The sequence below is a fragment of the Astyanax mexicanus genome, chromosome 10 (genome assembly GCF_023375975.1).
Source record: "Astyanax mexicanus isolate ESR-SI-001 chromosome 10, AstMex3_surface, whole genome shotgun sequence".
Lineage (NCBI taxonomy): Eukaryota > Metazoa > Chordata > Actinopteri > Characiformes > Acestrorhamphidae > Astyanax > Astyanax mexicanus.
The window spans coordinates 47631596-47655054 of record NC_064417.1 but is presented as its reverse complement, the minus strand read 5'-3'; the positions used below and the strand labels follow the sequence as shown (position 1 = coordinate 47655054).

At 37.6% G+C, this 23459-nt stretch overlaps 1 protein-coding gene across 3 annotated transcripts in view; it reads left to right on the top strand.

Moving 5' to 3' along the window:
• Positions 1–21307, top strand: part of mcf2a (MCF.2 cell line derived transforming sequence a) — a 56860-nt gene extending 35553 nt beyond the window's left edge. For 2 of the 3 annotated variants that reach the window (XM_022684260.2, XM_022684262.2), the window contains 14 exons: positions 350–465; positions 2504–2573; positions 3058–3150; positions 3232–3324; positions 4143–4268; positions 5128–5349; positions 6055–6147; positions 6246–6324; positions 7673–7736; positions 12553–12653; positions 15162–15274; positions 16362–16474; positions 16570–16673; positions 18352–21307. In XM_022684260.2, coding sequence (XP_022539981.2) covers positions 350–465; positions 2504–2573; positions 3058–3150; positions 3232–3324; positions 4143–4268; positions 5128–5349; positions 6055–6147; positions 6246–6324; positions 7673–7736; positions 12553–12653; positions 15162–15274; positions 16362–16474; positions 16570–16673; positions 18352–18392 — 1428 coding nt within the window. In that variant the 3' untranslated portion in view covers positions 18393–21307. The remainder of the gene's footprint in view (positions 1–349; positions 466–2503; positions 2574–3057; positions 3151–3231; positions 3325–4142; positions 4269–5127; positions 5350–6054; positions 6148–6245; positions 6325–7672; positions 7737–12552; positions 12654–15161; positions 15275–16361; positions 16475–16569; positions 16674–18351) is intronic. The other variant, XM_022684261.2, reaches the window with a different exon arrangement.
• Positions 21308–23459: the final 2152 nt, after the last annotated feature.

Sequence of the window (23459 nt, the reverse complement as noted above, 5' to 3'; positions counted from 1 at the left end):
TATAGAATGAAAGAACAATGTTAATTTTACTCAAACATAAACCTATACATAGCAAAATCAGAGAAACTGATTCAGAAACTTTAATTTTTTTCAGAGCTTTATACTTTACGTGCTTAATAATTGTGAATGGTACTTTTGACACATTTGAGTTTAATATACTATGTTAATGTTAATTGAGATTTAATTGAGTTTACACATAAAGTGTAGTAATGCTTTCATGTTTAGGGAAATCTGCCCACCTCTATCTATTTAGACATGCATTGGGTAACTGTAGTAGGTAACTGGTGTGTTGCTGATGTTTTACTGGTGTGTTAATGGTGTGTTATTGGTGTGTGTTGGTCTCCTGCAGGGTTACAGGGCTGAGATGGACAACCCCTCGCTCTCTGCCCTCCTGCCCACCAGCCTACGCAATAAGAGAGATGTTCTGTTTGGAAACATGCCAGACATCTACAATTTCCACAGCAGGCAAGACCACACACACACACACACACACACACACACACACACACACACACACACACACACACACACATATATATACACACATACACACTCTTCAGAACTTCATTATCCCACTGCTGAGGGGAATGGCAGCATGCATGATAAGTGATTCCTGTTTCCTGTGAGATAAAACAACCTGCTGGAAAAAGTCATCACACACACACACCAGCTTAGTGGCCCAGAGCAGCACACACACACCTTCACACGACTCAGTCGGAACATTTTCTCCCCCCACCTCCCCCTTTCCATTTTCAAACGTAACTTATCCGGTTGCTGCAGCTCGGTTTGTTAGTGCCTTTGAATTCAGGTCCACCCGCTGGCGCTCCAGCCCTGCTGGGCCAGATTGCCAAATTGGATGCTGGTGTGAAGCTGTTCCGCCAATTAAAGTGCCTTAATTAGCGCTAAATGGCTGTTGGTCAAATAAGGCTTGGATTAAGCCAGTAAGAACACAGCTGGGGGGTGGCGCAGCAGCTGGGGGGTGGGGGGTTCCGAGCGTGTGCTGGGTGACCTCTCGCTGGGTGTCTCTTAGTCTCAGAGTCAGGGAGGGGCTGTGGTTTAAATTGGACTGTGACTATAGACCTAAACCTAATAATGGTATTCGGACCATTATTGATATGAATTAGGAGTGAGAATCACATAGCATCACCTAAAAAATTGTACTTGTGGTCCAGCATCTAAAGCGCTGCCACAATGATCGAAAATTGCTGGTTCAAATCCCAGTCATGCAGCTCGCCATCAGCTGCCGGAGCCCTGAGAGAGCACAATTGGTCTTGCTCTCTCTGGGTGGGTACAGTAGATGGTGCTTTTTCTTTCCCCTCATAACTCCTAGGGTGATGTCGATCAGCACAAGGCTGCGTCTGTGAGCTGATGTATCAGAACCAAGTCGCTGCATTTTCCTCCAAGCGTTAGTGCAGTGACGCTACTCGGTAATGCTGCATCAGCAACAGTTTGAAAAGAGGTGGAGTCTGACTTCACATGTATCGGAGGAGGCATGTGCTAGTCTTCACCCTCCTGGGGTTGTGGTATCACTAGTGACGGAGTATATACAGCTGAATGGGTGGGACAATTGGCCAGATAAATTAGGAGAAAATAGGAAAAAAAAATAATAAATGTATGTAAGAAAATTTATGTAACTGCCTTGTATGCAATATTGTTTTGCTGATCTTATTATTGCAATTTATGCTTTCTTATCAAGAAGAGCACATTTAAAAAAATGGCCAGAATGTCAACAGGGGTATGATTTTTATTTCATTAATTTTATTAATGAATATATCTTTTTAAATATATTTTAATCCATATTCTTAAGAATTAAAAGTTTAGTATTCTTACTATGTAACTGTATCAGTATGCTTTAAATTACAATTACTTATGTTACATGATTTAAAATGCTGTTATAATGACAGTAATATCGTTTGTTATAATTATTTTCGGGAACAATATATCGCCAACCTGAAAACTGTTATTGTGACAGGCCTAGTAATAACAGTGATATAATGGTACTCAATATATCACAATATAGTTCTCTTCGATACTTCATAGCATCTTTGTTACTGAAGAGAATAAAATGCTCCTAAATAAGCAAATACCAGGAATTATGAATTTATTGATGTCAGTTTCACAAAATTGAACAACTAATATTCTTTACTGCAGGTTTATTAACCCTATTTATTTTATTATAGTGCCAACACATAGAGTAATGAAGCAGTAACTTAAGTAAGTCTGATTGGTGGAGGCGAGTCTTAGGGAGTTTAGAGCTCCTATGTTTCAATAAAATGATGTTTACCTTTTAATCCAATCAGATAAAGGGGGCGTGGCTTAAACAAAAACTATGTGAACTTCTGACTTCTGACACCAAACTTTACATGTAAACTATTTATTTAAACCCAATGATGTGTTCGGTGCAGTATTGCAAAACAAAATACTGTGAAACTTCGATATATTGATATGTTCTTACACACCCACCAGCTACCTCACTGTCTGATTATTGGCGTCTGATTCTCAGGCTCTTCCTGAAGGACCTGGAAAGCTGTTTGGAGATGCCCGAGGCTGTGGGAGCGTGTTTTCTTGAGCGGGTGAGGACTGGCATATATAATACAGTATATAATCACACAAATCCTGAAATCCTTCATTTTATTCTGTTTCTGTGTGTAGAAAATATTGTATACATGTAAAGCATTACATATCTAACTGCTTAAAACATCATCTTTAGATCTGACCAAGCTTATTATGATTATTTATGATGTGTATGCAGATGTACAATCAGTGAAAATAAGAAAAGTAACCTTTAAAAGTGCTTCAAAACACAATATGCAATTATCTCTCAGGAAGATGTGTAAATAATTACAGGTGTGGTCTGATTAGACACTGGGTTTTGCCACAAGAGGGCGTAAAAATGCATCCCTCACTGCTCTACAAAATAAAAAAGACTCTCAGAGGCTATTATAAAAATATTATAACACCATTTGAAGTGTTTTATTAAGAATTATTCATTATTAATAATTATATTTTACAATTAATTTAATTTCATTATTATTTTTATTTATATATTTTCTTCAGAAAGAACACTTCCAGGTGTATGAATGCTACTGTCAGAATAAGCCCCGATCGGAGTCTTTGTGGAGACAGTTCTCAGACTGTGCCTTTTTTCAGGTATTAAACACGCATCATATCTTATATAATAAACCCATTACAATTCACAAATCTGCATTAATATAAAATGTTGTGTTTCAGGAGTGCCAAAAGAAGCTGGAGCACAAACTGGCTCTGGATTCGTACCTGTTAAAACCAATCCAGCGCCTTACAAAGTACCAGCTCTTACTGAAGGTAGGAACAAACATTATCAGTCTTGTAGAACATCCTAGTAACATACTGCATATCTTTTTTTAAAATGTATATCTTTTTATGGAAAAAAACTTTTTTTATGTTTACTGTAATCAATGAGGTGCTATAAAATTAATACAAAAGTATTTTTGGATTCAAAATAGTATTAAAAAATCCCTAAATCAGTCCTAAATCAAATATAATTTTGTATTTATCTATATTGTCCTTTTGTGTGTACAGGCGTTGTTAAAGTACAGCTCAGGTTGTGAGAGGGTTTCTGAACTGCAGAATTTAAAGTCTAAAAAACAATTTAGTTTTGACTTTATACAAAAATGTTTCAACAATGCAGTAAATTCACATTATTTAGCTCATTCCTCAACTTATTTTGTAGGTAAAGATATGCTAAACACTGACAGAATAACTGGGATCACTGTGGAATACTGTGAATATTTAGTAATGTTTAATAATGTCCTGACTACTGTCAATGAATAATTATTTGAGTTTTTTGTAACCCTTATTGTAAGGTGTTACCCACAAATGCATACCCAAAGAAGATTCCAGCAACAAATAAATTCTGAATCAGAATTTTTCTAATACTGTAAAAATTATTTAATACCCTCTAAAGTTTACTGTAAGCAATGCGGGGCTATAAAATGGATAAAAATAGGATTATTGGACTCAAAATAGTGTTGTACCCAATGCAAAGAACCCTTTAATCAGGCAAAGGACTTGTTCGGCATCTGAAAAAAAGGTTGGTTATAAGGTCCAAAATCAAATATAATTTTTTATTTGTCAATATTTCCTCTTGTTTGTGTGTACAGGAGTTGTTGAAGTACAGCTCAGGTTGTGAGAGGGTTTCTGAACTGCAGGGGGCGCTAGCTGCTATGCTGGACCTGCTGAAGTCAGTTAATGATTCTATGCACCAGATCGCCATCACAGGATATGAGGCAAGTAATGAATGCTACTTCATTTAGAATTAGTGCTGGCTGATATATATACCCAAATCAGTACCTCAATGAATTAATTATTTATTACAATTACAATTATTGAACAATTAGTTTAATGAATTTTTCTTTGGTGTGAGCTTCTCAGTTAAAGTTTGAGTTCTCCCCCATGTTGCCTACATGTCTCAAACTGTTCCTACATAGTAGTATGTTTTTACAAGGACGGTAAATAAGTACACGCAGCAAAAACAGAATAAAAAAAAATGAAATAACTGAATATTTCATATGAGCAAGATTACTAAATGATGCTTTTGATTTATGTTCTAATAAAGGGTTCTTTATTAAAACATAGTTCTAAATAACCCCCCTAACTTTAGCAGACTTCACCCTGAGCTCAAATTTGAAGAAGGCTAAAAAGTGGGAGGGGTTGTTTGGGAGGGGCACTGATGTATGGGTTTAGAAGCGGGGCAGGAGGGAGAGCTGATTGGCTGAGCTGCAGCAGCAGTATGCTCCTAAAGTACACAGACACATTATCCTCACCTATAGCACAGTTCAACCTGAGAGGAGCTGTAGAGGCAGAAATTACCACAATAAAAGCAAATTTTAAAGGTAAGGAAATGTTTATAAAAAATGTAAAGAGGGCAGATATGTTTTATTACTTCAAAGGAACACATTTCAGCTATTAATTGAATAAATATGGTTTAGGGTTTAGGAGCTCTTTAATTATTCCTCACTAATTAGAGTGGTCCAGGTCATTGGACCTTATGTAAAACTTCAAGTTATAAAGTTCTTCTTCTTTTTTGACTGTATTTCATGATGTTATCTACTCTTATACTGTATTGTGTGTGTGTGTGTGTGTCAGGGAGAACTGAGTGATTTGGGACGGGTCCTGATGCAGGGCTCCTTCAGTGTGTGGATTGGTCATAAGAAGGGTCCGACGCGGATGAAGGATCTGACGAGGTTTAAGCCCATGCAGAGACACCTGTTCCTGTACGAGCGAGCACTGCTGTTCTGTAAGAGGAGGGAGGAGCACGGAGAGAACGCTGACAAAACTCCCTCCTACAGCTTCAAACACTGTCTGAAGGTGAGCACTAATTTCAGTAATGAAGCATTGAGACAGGGGGATAAAGGAGCATCTCGAGAAATTAGAATATCACTGAAAAGTTACTTTATTTCAGTTATTCAGTTCAAAATGTGATTTTATGTAGATATATTACACACAGAGTGATCTATGTTAAGCGTTTATTTATTTTATTGTTGATGATTATGGCTTACAGACAATGAAAACCCAAAAATCAGTATCTCAGAAATTAGAATATTATATAAGACCAACTGGTATTTTTTGGCAATGTGGGCAGTGTGCCAAGTCCTGCTAGAAAATGAAATCTCCATCAAAGCATGAAGTGCTGTAAAATTTTGTGGGAAAACACTGCACTGACTTTGGACTTGATAGAACACAGTGGATCAACACCAGCAGATGACATGTCTCTCCAAACCATCACTGATTGGTGGAAACTTCACACTAGACCTTGAGCAGTTTGGACTGTGTGTCTCTCCACTCTTCCTCCAGACTCTGCTCCCTTGATTTATAAATTAAATGTAAAATTTACTGATGATCAGTGATGGTTAATTTGAGCCAATAGATGTTTTATTCAGTGTAGTGCTATATTAATAGTGTGGCACACTTAGTAGAGCAACATTTGAATACAGTTGAATAACTTGAATACATTCTGCAGCCATTATAAACCATATCTTGTGTGAGTGGGATTTCTGCCTTTTCTTCCTGCAGATGAGCGCAGTGGGCATCACAGAGAATGTGAAAGGAGATGTGAAGAAGTTTGAGATCTGGTACAGCGGCAGAGAGGAGGTGTACGTGGTGCAGGTGAGCTCATCCCGGTGGGTTTAGGCCGAGCGTTTGTGTGTGGGCTCAGCTGTTTCACTTTAAAACACTTATCATTTCCTCTGTTTTCTGATTGTTAGGCACCATCAGTAGAGGTGAAGCTGGCCTGGCTGAACGAGATGAGGAAAATCCTCACCAACCAGCAGAAGATCCTCAAAGGTCTCTTTTATACTGGTGATTAGAGTGGAGATTAGGGCTGGGATAAGAAAAATACATATCATTTCAGCTTGAATAGTCCCTGAAGAGAAGTATTACCAATAAATAATGACTCTCTGGAGCTGATTACACCACTCAGTTTGCCATGCATGGGCTATAGTGGTAATTTAAAATAATGGAGCTCCATCCAATATTTTTGGCATGATTTATCCAATTTTCTAGCCTCATTAATGGTTTTGTTGCTGAATGCAATCAAATCCTCACAGTAATAAATTAAGATATCATGATAGAATCAAGATAAACTTTTTTAATACCCTTCATTTCAGTCAAAACAGTAAATAATAAGTAAAATACTTTATGGTCGGAAAGTGCTGAAACATCTACTCATTTACTGTTTCTGTTTAAGACAGAGCATCAGTACAGTATCATTAAACACCTTGAATACAGTTTTCATTATTATACATTTTCTGCATTGTAGATTAAAACTAAAGTAATCTAAATTGTGAAGAAAAATATAGGGAATTATTTAGTAAACTAAAAGTGTTAAACAAACCAGAATATGTCTTATATTTTACATTCTTCTAATATAGATAACAGTGTTGCTCATCTTGGCTGGATTTTCTCAGGCAGCTTTATGAGGTAGAGTCACCTGGAATTCAGGCTTTCAGTTAACAGCTGTGCTGAACTCGTCAAGAGTTAATTACTTAAACTTCTTGCCTCTTAATGTGTTTGAGAGCATCAGTTGTAAAGTAGTGAAGAGGTAGAGTTACAGGTATACAGTGAATAGTGAATATTTGAGTAATGTTCTAAACCATATAATGAGAAGCAAAAACTACTCATCTGAGTAAAGAAAAAAAAATCAATTTTCAAACTTTGAAAGTATCCTTAAGTGCAGTCACAAAAAAGACCATCAAAAACATTATGATGAAACTGGCTCTCATCAGGACCGCCCCAGAAAAGGAAGACCAAGTCTCATAAGCTGCAAGTTAACAGCATTCTAAATGCTTCACAGAGTATTTTTGGATTTGTTTAGCACTTTTAAGTTACTACATGATTCCTCATGTGTTCCTTCATAGTTTAGATCAATTCATTATAAATGTACAGTTTAGGACAATAAATAAAACATTGAATTGAATAAATGAAACATTAAATGAGAAGGTGTGTCCAAACTTTTGACTGGTAATGTATATGTAAAATCCTCTTTACCTAATTATTAATTTCCATTAAATGTATATGTTTATCATATTGGTAATTTTTATGTTCAGGCCCTTTTTTAAGATGAAAAATGTAATGCTCTTCAGAATCAACTCATTAACACTGTTTCTTATCTTGTGTCGTATGATTGGTCTAGAAGAATTGTGTCACTCAAGCCCATTGGCTGAGCAGATGCAGCTGTCTCCGCCCCTCTCTGAGAGGTAAGTGCTTCTGTCTGTTGAGCTCAGGATTGACTCTGAGTGTTTCTAACCCCAGTCTGTTCTCCCACTCTTACGCTTTTTTAGCTTATGATTTTTCCAACCTAACCCTCAAGTCCTCTCCCTGCTGCTTCAGTCATACATACTGTATGTGTAGAATATGAGCCCTACACTACTGTTTACAGGTGTGGAATCTCATGACAACATATCAGAATCTGTTCTTTTATTCCGTTAGAATGAATGAATCATTAAAATCATATAAAAACCGTAGAGAGCAGTAAATCTTTTTAGATGTTTTATTTAATATTCAAGTATAATCAAGTATGAAGTAGGTTATTTAATAATAAATAATGAACTGTAATTATTTAGTTATAGCAGCAGTGAAACTGCCTTGAGGTTTGATTCAAAGGCTTTTTGGATGAATTTTGGATAATTTAAAACTTCATTCTTGAGGTTTCTCCATTGTTTTAGTAGCTGCAGTTCTGTTTGTAATTCATGGAAAAGCTTAAGCTTCTTGCTAAATATATATTTGTACAGTGTGTTGCATACTGATATAATATTACTAATTTTACCACAATTCCCTATGTCCATGGAGCCCTGGATCTGCAGCCTTTGTCTAAGAGAAAACATTAATTACCAAAAGCTAAACTAAACAAGTAAGCTTATAGTCAAGACTTAAAGATTGAGACTTTATCTGCGGCCCAATATAAAGGCAGCTGCAGGCAGGGGCGGATTTGGAAGTTCTGGGGCCCCATGCAACGTTTTTTTTTTTCCGGGGGTCAAGCTTTCTGTGCTGGACTTCCATTCCTTAATTTTCTTTCTTTGTTTGTGCACCGCTGGGATAAGATCGTTTCAGGGTTGTGCCGAAGCTACCTTAGTCTACCTCGCCTAGCTTAACTTGCGTGTACGGTGTATCTTCGGTGGCAAACAAAAAATAAATAATGCAGTTTTTTTTTTTTCGCCTTTTGTACAGCAGGGGGCCCCCTGATTAGCAAATAAGGGACCTTATGAGGCAGCATACATCATCCCGTCTAATGATAAGCAAAGTGACAATAAAAAGACATCCAGACAAATAAATAATATTAAGAGAGAAAACTTTATTAAATTGAAAGGAAAAACTCTTCATAAAAGGAGCTATCGCTGTCTCCAGCCAGTGTGAGCAGAGCTCTTCTCCCCCGTTATAAGAGCCTCGGCCCGGTAAACATGTTTATTCCTGGAGAATAAACAATCTGAATCAGTAACAGCGCTTAATTGATAACACAATCACAATCATCACAGTTACAGGTTAATCTACCGTTATTCTGTCTAACAATTGAATCTTCTACACTGTACAACCATCTGACACTGTTAGCGCACCAGCAGGATTAGTTTACCATGCTAGCAGGGGTTAGCTTAGCGTGCCAGCCATGTTTGGTGCTCGGACATCTGGCTAACGTGTTTAGCTTAACTGCTAAACCGGCTAACCCACTAAGCTAATGGTAGCTTTACCCCGTCAGGTCTTATTTTGAATAAAGTACAGCCGAAAACAACACTGGAAAACAACTTAAAACAGTGCTAAATGTACTAGTTTGATAAACGCAGGCAGCAGTAAGTAAAAATACAGAAGAAAATCACTTACATTTGTACAGAAACTCCCCCACAGTTCCGGCTCCGTCCGCCATGTTTTTATATCTGAGAGCTGGAACTCTGAGCTGGTTAAATGCATCATTGGATTGCCTTCGTCGGTAAGAATAGATCTTACCCTGCCTTCAGAACTGTGGTAAAATAAGGATGCTGCCCATGAAGGACCATATGCTGCCTACTGAATGGGACAGTCCTTTTCTCGGGAGTGCACCTGCTGCCTAAATGAATGAATACACTGATTCCAAACTTGTGAGCAGTAGTGTATTTTCCTATCCCTTCAAGCAGGGATAAGCCGAGTGTTTGATGATGATGATGATGATGATAGAGATGATGATGATGATGATGATGATGATGATGATGATGATGATGACAGTGATGATGATTGTGATGATGGTGAGGAGAATGAAGCCGCTGTGTGTGGTTGCCTGTCCCCCTGCAGGGCCATGCGGCCTTCCCGCGGCGTTCTTAAGGGTTGCCTGCCCCGTCTGGACCTTGTGTCCCTGTCGGCGGGCGCGTGTGTGTGTCTGCGCGCCCGGAGCCCGCGCCTCGCTCGCCCCTCCCAGCGGCAGTGACGCTCCGTGGTAAAACGGTCGGGGCAGAGGGTCGCTCGATTCCTCTCCGTTACACCATGGCTGCCGTGGCTGCTGTGGTCGCTCACTGACCGCCATTCCAGCCCCTTTCATACCATAGCTTACCATCCAGTCCTCCCAGTGCGCCCATTCATGATGCAGGGCCACACTTGACTGGCCCTCTGCATCTCTCTGCATTAGTTCTGCATGGAACGCCCAGTGCAAGTGAAGAGAAGGCGTTTTGGTTGACTCCATGTTTTGGCTGCTGAACCCTCGCTTTTAAAGAGATACTTCAGGCTAATAAATAATGCTAGTGTGGCTGGTAGGGGTGTCAGTGGAATTTACTGATTCTCAGTACCAATTATGATACCACTACAATAATTTTAACATTAAACTTTTTAACATTTTAACATTAATGTTTAACATTTATGGCATTTAGCAGATGATCCTATACAGAGTGACTTACATAGTTATTTCTAGAACAGAGGTGAGTCAACGTAGTGTTTGGAGTCTTCCCCAAGGACTCTGATTGGTGTAGCCCAGCATAGTCACCCAGACCTGGAATTGAACCCTAGTCTCCCACAACATGTGGTATCTCACTTTCAGGGGGTAGTGTTATCCACTGTGCCACATTTACAACAGTGATCAAAATTAAATGAGTGTCTTTCAAAATTAACACTTTTTAAAATGTCCAGTTCATTTTTCCAAGTGTGAAATGAAGCATTTGGTTGAAAAAAAGTTACATTCTCTTTAACTTTTAAGCCGTTTAAGGGTTCTGTCACTTTTATGCAAATAAGCTGTTACCACATGCTATTGTTAGCTTAACTGTGATGGAAACACAAAACTCATTATTTGAAAGTATTTACATCTCCCTCATCTGCTGACTTACAGTAGGTACAGATCCCTCCCTCAGACAAAGTCTGCTGGCTGATCCTGCTGTGAACTGTCTGAAGTTCTCAACCAGCAGACCGAATTGGTGTTTCTTCAATTGATCAAGTGGGTGGGCTCTGGTGGGGGTTGATGGGCAGACGTGTTGCCTGGGTGGTTCTAAGCAGGTTTAATAAGGGAATCATCCAGACGGCTCATAGAAGCATATGATTCTAAACACCAAACTCTTTCAGCTGACTCACAGAAAAGTTTTAGGTTTTTCATTTTTTGTTCACCCAACTCAACTTCAACTCAACTTTACCTTACTTTTGCATATCTATGGTGGCTGAATATATATGATGGCTATGCTGGTAGATTTGGCTTCTTTTGGTACCAGATAAATCAGGTATCCTCATGTTTTTACCTTTTAGAATTGTGGTATCGTCTTGGTAGTGAAGTCTCAGTTCTTATGGCACCCCTAGTGGCCGGCAGTGAGAGCTGCAGGTTAAAGTTATGTCAGTATTAGCTTTATGTGATTGTTAGCCACAGTGCTGTGCTTGATGTATCTCTTTCAAGGCAAATCTTGCTTTCTGAACTCCAAGCCAACTCACACATATATTAATATCTGTTTATAGAGAAAGGCTGTAATCACACAGATGTTGAGCAGAATCTGGACAAATCTGACCCTCGTTCCATTTTCCTCGCAGCATGTGGCTCTGCTCTAACGACAGGCGCTCAGTTTTTCCATAGAGCTGAGCTCAGACCTCCATCTGCAGACATCTGCCAGCTTCTGATACGATATGTGCTGGACTGATGTCACAAAAAGTCTGTGTGTGTGTGTGTGTGTGTGTGTGTGTGTGAGAGAGAGAGAGAGAAAGAGAGAGAGATTCAGTTGTTTATTAAGGTGTTTTAAACTAACCAAGCTGGATTAGTTTCACTGGAAGAGGTTCTGTAATTTCACACAAGTGGCTACAGTTACACAGATTTATCTGTAGCATCAAGAAAATCTAATAATTTGGCTCTGAACCAAAAACAACTTGCAGAAAACACTGGTTCTTTTACACTGCCTGGCCAAAAAAAAGTCGCCGGCAAGAAAAAGAGGTCACACACTCTAATATTTAGTTGCACCGCCTTTGATTGCAGCACACAATTACTGTGGCATTGTTTCAGCAAGCTTCTGCAATGTCACAAGATGTATTTAAATCCAGTGTTGCACCAAGATCGTGCAGCAGCATTGATGATGGTAGAGTCTGACCACTGCACAAAGCAGCTCTTCTCCATCCAGCACATCCCAAAGATTCTCAATGAGGTTCGGATCTGGACTCTGTAGTGAACTCTCTCAATCCATGTGTGAAAATGATGAGCTCATGCTCCCTGAACCCTGAACTCTTTCACAATTTCACAGGTGGTGACTTTTTGTTTTTGGCCAGGCTGTGTAGCTACCAATATAAACGCTGTACGAGCAAGTTAGCTAGCTGTTATTAGACGTTTTAGTATATCAGTAAATAACTTAAATAGTTTTTATAGATCTAGAGTAAATCTTGGAGTAAATCTACAGTAAACTACTTGCTGTTTAGAGCTGTTTAAGCTAACAAAACATGATATGGCCAAGCATAATGTTGGCTATTAAAATAGCCAATTTAGGTTACATTTTTCTATAAACTGCAAAAATAGTTCTGAATGTTATTAGAGAACCTCCTCAGTTGAGGCTAATCCTGCCTGGGCTGTGTTTAACTGCATCCCGTCTCTCTGTAACTCAGCAAACAGCAGAGAGCGTCAGTCAGCTCGGAGGAGACGGAGTCGGGCCGCAGCAGTCCGGACCCAACCAGCCACTCTCCACAGCACCAGCGCAACAGACGCAGTGAGTACCACACACACTCATATACAATATATACATATATTATATTCATATTCATATTTATACAATATTTTGTTTTGCAATCCTGCATCAATTTTCAAAAAATGTTCAATTTCTAATTATTATTTAACATGTTAAACCAGGGGTCTGCAATTAAGTTTGGTCGCGGGCCAGATATTTTTCAAGCCATTACGTGGCGGGCCACAAAAAAAATTCTGTATTGGAAAATTAAGTGTAATGAGATGGAGTTCTGCAGACTAGTAGCTCTCCAGCCCAGAGGGTTGTTGAACCCAATTGCAGAACAGTTGATCTCAAAGCAGGTAAACTCAGGAAGAAAGAAAAAATAAATAAATACACCGCTCCTCATGCAGGATCGAACCACGGTCGCGGTCCAGTACACTACCACTGCCCCGGCTAGTGAATTGGGACATATCCGGGACAAACACCCCTATAAGGAGATAGGGAGCCCAAGAACAGACTGAAAAATGAGAACAGGTGGAAAATAAAGTCACGCCGAGCGCGACAGAGAGACAGGGGAGGAAATTTAAATTTAATTGTGAGAATTATACTTTAATTTCCTCTAAATAAGAATCACATTTATCTTTAAGGACAGATCTGCACACTCTTGAGATTTTAATCTCAGTGTCTTCATGACGGAGAGACACCTGGAATAGTTTTCTCAGCATCTTGAAGGAAGGAGTTCCTGGAGGTGCTGAACAATAGTTGCTGCTTTTCCTTCACGCTGTGAAGCTCCAGCTCCTCCCAATTAAATCACCTCAAATCACCATCTCAGTTCATCAGGTTTAGATCAGGGGATTAATGTGGAGGATGAACGCTTTTACACTGTTTACTACATAATTCCATATTCCGTCATGTCTTTTATATTTATCTACAATGTAAAGAATAAATAAAAGGTGCGTGCAAGCATTTGACTGCTACTGTACACAAACAGGAACATGCATACTGTATGTACTGTCACTGTGAAATGATGATCCTGTAGTATTCAGCCCACCAATCAGCACCACCACATTCCCTCACTGCTCTGTCAAATAAACACGGTCAGCTGCTCCGTCTCTCCACCCACAGAACATGCCTGCTCTTTAGTAAAGCTGCCAGCATCACTTATCATCTTCAAAGCCTCCTGGTGTGCCTTTAATGTGTACAACTATAGCAGAATGCACAATTATGCACGACTGTTCAGCTCATCCAGAATAGAGTCTTTGTATGAACACTCATTATAAAAGAAATAATTGCAAAAATAGTTGTTGCATTGCATTGCAATATGTGGAAAAAAGATACCAAAACAATTAATAAGTAAAGATTTAGACTGATATGAGCAACTCTTGGTCATATTTATTGAGCTACACATGCAGAAACAGTGTGTAGTGCAACATGGTTCCTAATAAGTGTCCTGTTATAATCCATCCCATGCAGCTCAAATATTCTCACACAACTACATTACGTAACATTACATTACATTGCAATACATCACATTACATTACATTTAGTGTACGCTTTTATCCAAAGCGACTTACAAATAATTATGTAAATTTAGCAGTAGAGGACATAGAAGCTAAAGGCTAAATCATTTTTCAAAAAAAGCCTAAAGGAGACCAAGATGTAATATTGTAGTGGAGAAAAGGAGGAAGAAGCAAAACGAGGTTAGAAGTAATGAGTTTGTTAGAGGTGTTGGGAATGCTGATAGTGCGTCCAATAGCAGTCCACACATTTTAAGTCAGGGATTGTTCTGGAAATGCAGTTAGACAGGTTTAAACCTCCACTTGGGGACAGCCAGCCGAAACTGATCGGCAGATCTTAGGGACTGTGCCGGAACATAAGGCACAGGCAACTCAGCTAAGTAACTGGGAGCTAATGCACTCAGAGACTTATACACTAAAAGCACAAGTTTAAACTGTATTCTAAAAACAACTGGGAGCCAATGGAGTTAAGTACCGGACTAATAGATTTTTTCCAGGATGCACGAGTTAAAAGCGTTTTGCACCAACTGTAACTTAGCAACCAATGTTCAGTGAGTTACAATAATCAAGCCTTGTGGAAATAAATGCATGAATTACTATCTCAAAGTCAGAGAAGATAAAAAAGGTTTAACTTTGGATAGCTTTTAGAAACTGGACTTAACTACCAACTTTATCTACTTGTCAAATTTAAAACCCTCATCAAATATAACGCCCAAATTATTGACTGAGGTCTGAGTAAAGTCTGCCACTGGCCACTGGTTCCATTGGGGACTACATGAAAGTCTCTTCTGGCCAAATAGAAGCGTTTGCGATAGGTTTGGCACTTTACAGAGTCAAAAGGTATAAAACCTTATTAACTCCTTTGACTCTAAGTCAAGTTGTCCTATATGTTTGTATACATTTAATCATGTTTTATACTTTAATTTACGTTACACCACATTTACTTGCAGCATTCTTGTACCATGACTTTTGGCGAGTCAGTGTGTACTATATATGTGTGTGTGTGTGTGTGTGTGTGTGTGCATGTGTGCAGGCTGGCCGGGTGCTCCTCACTCTGTTGATATCTGTGAGGGTCTGGAGGACTGGAGTGGAGTTAACAGCGTCTCTAACCTGACTGACACAGAGGAAGAGGACACTGCTCAGTGGGTCAGCGCTGGATTTAATAACACAATCACATGTTACGCCTTATTTATATATAAGTCTGATTGAGCTTAGATTGGATTTTTGGTCATTGACATTTTTGCCTATAGGTGACTGAAACAGTATCTTTTCTAAAATACTGTATCTGTATCTACTGAAGTATTATTTTTACTTCTACAGGCACAAAATCTCAATCCTACCTAGTGGCGCTTTAATGAACATAAGAAAATTTGAGTCCTGGGCTGAGACCAGTTGAGAACTCCTGCTATAGAGCACTATTAGTCAAGTCTGTGTCTCTAGTACTTTATACATGACTGATCACAAATAATTACTTTTTTTTTTAGTACAATTATTATTTTTACAATATATAAATATCAAACAAAGAAAATCAATGTACCGGACAGTACCTTAAAGCTCCACTAGGTAGGATTGAGATTTTGTGCTCGTGGGCTCCCCATACAGTTGCAGAATGTAATAAATGTTTCAGGCGGATTAGTTTCTCTTTCTCGTTTTCTGGCTTTCACAGACATATTCGGTCTCTTTTCAGCTTCTGCCAGAGTGTCTGCATGTTAGTTTGTAAAGAATGAACCAGTAGTCCTTGTAGAACTGTTAGAATTAAAGGTTGGAAAGCAGGTCGCAGTTCTCGCGAGCGTTGGTCGCGGCCGCCTCGAAAAACTTACAGAGTCTGGTTTGAGCTCAGAGGAGCTCCGGCACAGACAAGAGAGCACCGCTATTCCTCCTATTACACCTCAATGCAGCGTTGCAGTGAGTTTCAAGCTGTAATTTTACCTTTAAAAAGATCAAAAATCAAGAAAATCCTACCTAGTGCTGCTTTTAAAAAAAAAAAGAACAAAATAAAACTTATTTTCACAGAAGCCATTAAGAGATTATTAAAGTTTCCATAGCTTGGAGTGCATCTTTCCAGGCATTAGTAGTTCTTGATTTGGCACCATGCATGTGGGCAACAGACAACTGCATTGAAATGATATCAAACATCAACAAAATCCACTGAAGGCATGAGACATTATGTGGAGAATAGACCAAGAATTACTCACTTAAATGCAGCTTAAATATTCTTCTCTTCACCCCACAGGCCCCAGGCAGGTACAGAGCGTTAGGAGATTACCGCAGACACGGACCTGATGACCTCATCATTAAGTGTGGTGATGTCATACAGCTGCAGCAGGAGGAGAATGACGGACAGTGGTGAGTGATGCTCTTATTTACAATTTAACTAAACATTTCTACAAAAAAAGCATTTGTATTAAACTAAAACCAATTTATAATCAATATCCCTGTAGGCTGGTGAAGAACCTGAGCCGGAGGCAGGAGGGCCGGATGCCTGCAGCCAACCTGCAGTTTGTTCTGGGACGCAGCAGCAGGGGGCTCTGCAGTCGGCTGGGAGGTGAGGGGTCGCCTGTCTGTGGTTCAGTGTCCGTCTGTCTGACAGTCAGCAGTGCTGGATAGAGTTCAGTTCAGTACTGAGAACTTAGTACATGTAATTAGGCCAGTATATCTATAAATAGATCCTGCTTTAACAGAATGCTTAATCTGAACAGCTGCTGCCTCATAAAATAATACTTACAGCATCAGTCAGAAGACACATCTAATGGAATGCTGCAGTGTGGGCTTTAAATTCTTACATTAAAAAGATTATGCTTTCATATTTTAACTTTTACTTGAATTTTAACCTATTTATAATATATATACAGTGCCAATCAACAGTTGGACACACCTTCTCATTCAATGTTTTTTTTTATTTTATCTTTTTTTCCTACATTGTAAATGAATACTAAAGTAATTCAGACTTTGAAGGAACACATAAGGATTCATGTAGTAACTTAAAAGTGTTAAACAAACCAAAAAATACTCTGTGAAGAAGCATTTAGGTTCTCTTATCTGAGAAGCTGTTAACTTGCGGTTTCTGAGGCTGAAAACTCTGATGAATTTATCCTGTACAACAGAGGAAACTCTTGCTCTTCCTTTCCTGGGGCGGTCCTGGTGAGAGCCAGTTTCATCATGTTTTTAATGGTCTTAAGCAAGAGGTGCTATTTAGAAGATGCTAAATGATAAAACACACACATATATATATATATATATATATATATATATATATATATATATATATATATATATATATATATATATATATATATATATATATATATTTATTCCTTTATTTAACCAGGTAAGTCACTGACAGCCTGGTTTGTTGCTTTTTTTCTTTTTTTAAAATAATGTTTTTCTTCATAGTTTGGATGATTTTTTGGATGTATTAATCAATTCATGCAGAACATTTTAAAATAATGATAAAAAAATGAATTTAAGGTGTCCAAACTGGTACTGTATTCATAGAAATGATGAATACATTAATTTTGACATAATATATCAGAAGGACCTTTTACACTTTATGTAGCAGTTTTAAACTTGTCAGTAATACATTGCAAATGTATAGAATGGCGATGTAATTTATTTTAGTATAATTAAAAAAAAAAAAATCAATTAACAATGTGTTTATAGCTAAAGAGTGCAGTAAGTATGTTTAATTACAATAATATATTTCTTAAATAAATAATAAATGGCTACAACATATGTATTATTTCTGTCTACAGTAGAATATTGTTAATGCTGCTAATGATACAGTAAAAAAGATACAAAGATACAAATGTGATGGAAACATAAATATTATGAGCTTTCTGTGCAGAATTGTGTCGAAACTCTAGGCTGAATTTTTCTTTTCATTATTAGTTATGTTGCTGTTTATTTTTAGTCATGATTAGTTATTATTAGTCACTATTAGTGCTGTTGTTGGGTATTATTAATCCATATGCACACATCACAAGTTGCAAATATTATTTTCAGGAAGGTACTCATGGATATACTTTAGAGTAGTCAGAGGTGAAAAAAAACACTGCTCCCCCACACTAAAAAATGATTGGCTGACTTACAGACTCTTTGTAGAGAGCAGGCCAATCAGAACCCTCTCTGTTTTGCATGCGCTTCATGCATGGGAGACTTGGGAGGTTTGCATATGTTGGACTGTGTTGGTTATCGGCTCTGTGTTCATCTGTGTCTCCCTACAGAAGGGGGAATTCGGAAAGCTCGGAAGCTCAGCTCCCCCTAGGATAGACCTCCAGTACTGCAGCCCTGCGGCCTCCTCATCCTCACAGCTGCACAAACTCTATCCAACGTCCTGACCTTACAGCTGTTCTTTATTCTACATTTAAAACTGAGAAACAGGGATTTCTGTTTGTCTTCCAGCTGGATGTTTTTAATATCAGGGACTGAAGGAAGGATCAGGAGTTTTTACTGTACTGTATAAAACCCTCGCCAGCATTTTTTAGGATCTACTGAGATTCCTTTCTCCTGTTGTACTGTATTCCTCCCACCAGAACTCCAAATTACAACCTGCACACCCTCATCTGTTTCCCAGTTAATATTCCACACTCCTCCCAACCCTGGAGCTTCCTGAAACCTGGAGCTTTTTTTTTTTTAACCAGCTGTGGAGAACAGTCCAAGGTGTGGCCGTTGATCAGCACTGATCCAGATGTGGCCTTGATTAGCTGTGACCAGCTTTTCCTATCCTCTTCCTCCTCTCTTCTTATCATATGAACACTGTTTAAAAACGACTTTTTATGAAGGCACTTGAACTTTTTCAACTATCTTCTCGACAATGGACTGTTTAAACTGCTGAAACTATCATGGCTTCCCACCTTTATCACAGCAATATGTGTTTGAGGTGCTGAGTACTGAATCTGTATGTTGGCTCTCTTTTAAGCTTTCCGAGAGATATCTTTTTTATTTTTATTATTTTAAGGCCAAAATAATGTGCCATAATGCCTTTATTTCCTCCTGTACACTAAGTTAAGCTGCTGCCTTCAATCATACCCGAGTTCTTACCTTGTACTCACAATCCTTTGCTATAATGGCTGGTCATTTTAACGTTTTCACTCCTAACCACCTTTCATTTGTTGAATTTACAAGAAGAAGTAATTATAATAGTTTAAGTATACTATATTTAACAAACACTTTCTTTTAAAGTCAAACGAGCACTGGATGTTAATCTACACAGATTTTTTTCCCGAAAACTGTTTATTTCTGTGAGTAAAGCACTTCCATTTATTTACAGTAAGCTTAGATTTCCAGATTTTGTCCCACATTGTTTGTTTTAACATGGTAAATGCGTGATTTAAGAATTTAAAGTGTACTTTATAGTGCAAAAAATACATCTATTAAACATTGAGTTATTAAACAGGACAAGATAAAGTACAAGATGAACTCAAAGAAATTATAATCATTTAAATATAGTATATTTAACCTATAAGTCCACTTTGACAGGGTTATTCAGAACTGTAGGTCTAAAAGTATGTGAAACTAATCTGAAAGCTCAGTAGACAATAGACCAACCCCGAAATCCAGACCTCAACATCATTGAAGTTGTTTGTATTTTTTTTTTTAAGTGTGTCTCCTGAAACTAATAGTCGCTATAAAATGGAAAAGACTACACTCACTTTATTAAACATTAAACATATTAAACATGATGTTAAATTTACTTTACTAGGCTTCAAATTTCAGCTTTTTCTAAAGCTGACAAAAGATATCGTTAATAAATGGTTGTAAATTAAATAAATGAAAGGGAGGTCTCTGGTTTTAGCAGTGCACACACTGAGTATACACTGTAAATGTAACTGTACAAGGTGTGCCTATTTCATAGGTTCATCTGATTAAATGACCCGTAAATGTAGGTACAAGGAAGCTGAACCTTATATATTTTTTTTACAATTTGATTTGTAATAATAACAGAATTTGATTAGTAATGTTTGTTTTTAGTACTGTAGATTTCTGTACCTCAGAAATTAGTTTAAACTCAATCGTAAGAAACTGCAGGTCACAAGTAGTGATGCATTTAATAGTTTCCCAACTGCATATAATTTTAAATGGAGATTTTCAATTGAATTGAAAAAAATAGTCCAAGACTAGGTTTAATCCTTGTCTGAGAAACTGACCCTTGGCATTTGAAAAAAAAATCCATTTCATTTATAAAATGGTGAAAAGGTGGCGAAATGATGGAAAACCTATTTTTGGCCAAAATAAAAAAAGCAAGCATTTTACTTTTTAACGTTTTTAAGTGTTAAAATATTTTTTTAATCATTTCTATTGGATTATTCATAATAGAATTTTGACGTAATGTATCAGAAGGACAGCTCCTGTGTTCAAATTATAAAAAGTACACAAAACAGAATAAATACAGTTAAATACTGTTTTTTATTGTTTATTTTGTTGGACAGCAACAATAGGTTGAGTCTTCTTCTGAGTAACAGGTGCTTCACCAAGCCGTTAGTATGGAGCCCACAGTGTTGATTATTAATTAAGAGATGAGGGCCCGAGGTGGCCCCTGAATTGACGCACATGTTGAGTTGTGTGCGAGTGACGGAGCATGGAGACGTGATCGGTTCCCATTCACGCTGATGTGTGTGTGTATGTGTGTGTGTGTGTGTGCTCTCTAATCTAGGCTTCCTATTAGAGATCATACTGCAAAAATGTACCCACTGTGTCAAGCGCTTAATTAAATATTGATTGCAGACTTATATGAATTTACCACATCAAATCAAGCCCCCAGTTGGAGGGCTGCCTTTGATATACCAGCGTTTGAAGTGGAAATGAGTTGGGCGACGCAGCAGGAGAAACTCCAAAGTACACATTTCTTATGTTATTAATTTATTTATTTTCCTATCAAGTTGTTCTCCTGCAGCTCTCTGCCAGCCTCTGGAAATCACGTCTCTATAACCTTAAACACACTGCAGTACTGGCAATACCAACAATTACAGCTGTTACTCCCTCATTACTTCTCCGTTAATGTGTCTCAACAGCTTTAAATGAAGTCAATAATTTAATCATTTTGTTGGGAATATGTATGCACATGGACTTTATTGTAATACTGTAAATGTAGCACTGTTACACTATGTTACACATTTTGTACAGACTGTTGTATAATTGTAAATATGTGTATTTAAATAAATTAAGACATTTTTCTAGAAACATTTTTATTGATCTGTTTCTATGATTGTCTCTATTTTAATCTGTTATGTTTTCTCTATATACAGTTCTGGAAAAAAAAAATGAATTTCTTTGATTTTACCAAATTGAAAACCTCTGAAATATAATCAAGAGGAAGATGGATGATCATAAACCATCAAACCAAACTGAACTGCTTGACTTTTTGCACCAGGAGTAAAGCAGCATAAAGTTATCCAAAAGCAGTGTGTAAGACTGGTGGAGGAGAACATGATGCCAAGATGCATGAAAACTGTGATTAAAAAACAGAGTTATTCCACCAGATATTGATTTCTGAACTTTTAAAACTTTATGAATATAAACTTGTTTTCTTTGCATTATTTTATCGTTTTAATCTTTTTTTTATTTCTAATTTTCTGCAAATAAATGCTCTAAATGACAATTTTTTTTTTTTAAATTTGGGAGAAATGTTGTCTGTAGTTTATAGAATAAAACAACAATCTTCATTTTACTCAAACATAAACCTATAAATAGCAAAATCAGAGAAACTGAAGTGGTCTTTTAATTTTCTCTCTCTCTCTCTCTCTCTCTCTCTATATATATATATATATATATATATATATATATATATATAATGATAATGATATAAGGATGATAATACAGTATGCAGAAAAACAGAGCTACAGGAGCACAGCTATAAAATGCTTCTATAGGATCAGTGCAGCTAAAACTATTGATAATAACGTGTAGAAAGAACAAGTATTACATGTATTATGTATCATATAGAACAAGACAACAGGTATATGAGAAACAGCCTGGGTACATGTGGGAAAGGGCCTTGAACTGCTGAAGTGCTGCCGGGACTCTGGAGGCGATGTGGAGATCCAGTGATTTTTCATGAACTGGGCCACGGGTCTTTTTAGGAGCCCAGTTGAATGAAATCTTAAGTAGGTTTCAAGTGTCAGATATTCTCAGCTATCCACCCCCCCACACCCACACCCCCAAACAAACCCTGTTCCTCATCCTCCCTCTGAAGTGCGCGAGTTCAAAGCGGAGGAGCAGCTCGTTTTCCGCTGTGTGAGATGAATTTGTTCTCACTCCAGTGATTTCTGCCTGTCCACTGCAGCACGGCCAAAACATCATGTGCATTTAGATGGGTGAGCTTTTTTTATACTGTCCTTAAAAAGCCTAAGAAACACATAACTGACTTTTCTCACGTTTTCTCACTTTTTATTAAAAGTTAAAGATTTGTTTGATGTATGGTAACATGATTAAAATCTGCTGTTCAGTTCATATATCCACCTGCTGCACACTAGTGCTGTGTGATATGACGATAAATATCGTTGGGACGATATAAAAGTGTCTATCGTGCTACTTACCTTCTATCGTTCCTATCGTTTCTACAGTAATTTCATCAATTATTCATGCAAGACACAGTTACTAAATTGTGTCTATTACAGGAAGAAGAATGAAGGAAGAGAAAAAATTACCTAAGTAAACTAAGGACTGTAAATTGTGGAACTGTGGAATACTTGCCTATTGACGAAAACAGAGACAAGAATATACAAAAGTTGGTTTATAAAATGTTATGGTTTGAGAAATGTGATTCATACTAGAATATTAATGGCTCTAGTTTTGAATTTAAGTTGATCATTGATATACTAAGGCCTAGTTAATTAGGGGCCGGGATATGTTAGAGCCATTTCTTTGTTTTAATTAGGTAGTATTTTGTAGATGTGGATGTAATACTTAGTTAATATTTTCTGTAAATATTTTATGTAAATATGTGATGCTGTAATCTGATTGGCTACTAACTCCACTATATAAGTGTAATGACGCATAGAAGACTCCAGAAGCCTTGAGCCAGGAGCATCACAGTCTTTTGACCGGCATGTAACTGTAAAAGGAAAGTAAGGTTATTTAGTCAGGAATTCATATTTTGTGTTGTATTATAAGTTTGTAGTAAAGATAAAGCAATGAAGAAAAGTTTTGGATTCAAGACCTTTTATTTTGTATACGTGTCGCGTGTGAAAGAAACTTCGAGGCTCAAGGCTAGTGAGCAGCACGATGCACTCACAGTAGGCTACGATGAAATGTATTGGCGTGGTCACTTTGCATAAACTCGGTTTATTTATAAGTTTATTATAAGTGATAATAAAGTAATCTTCACAAAAAA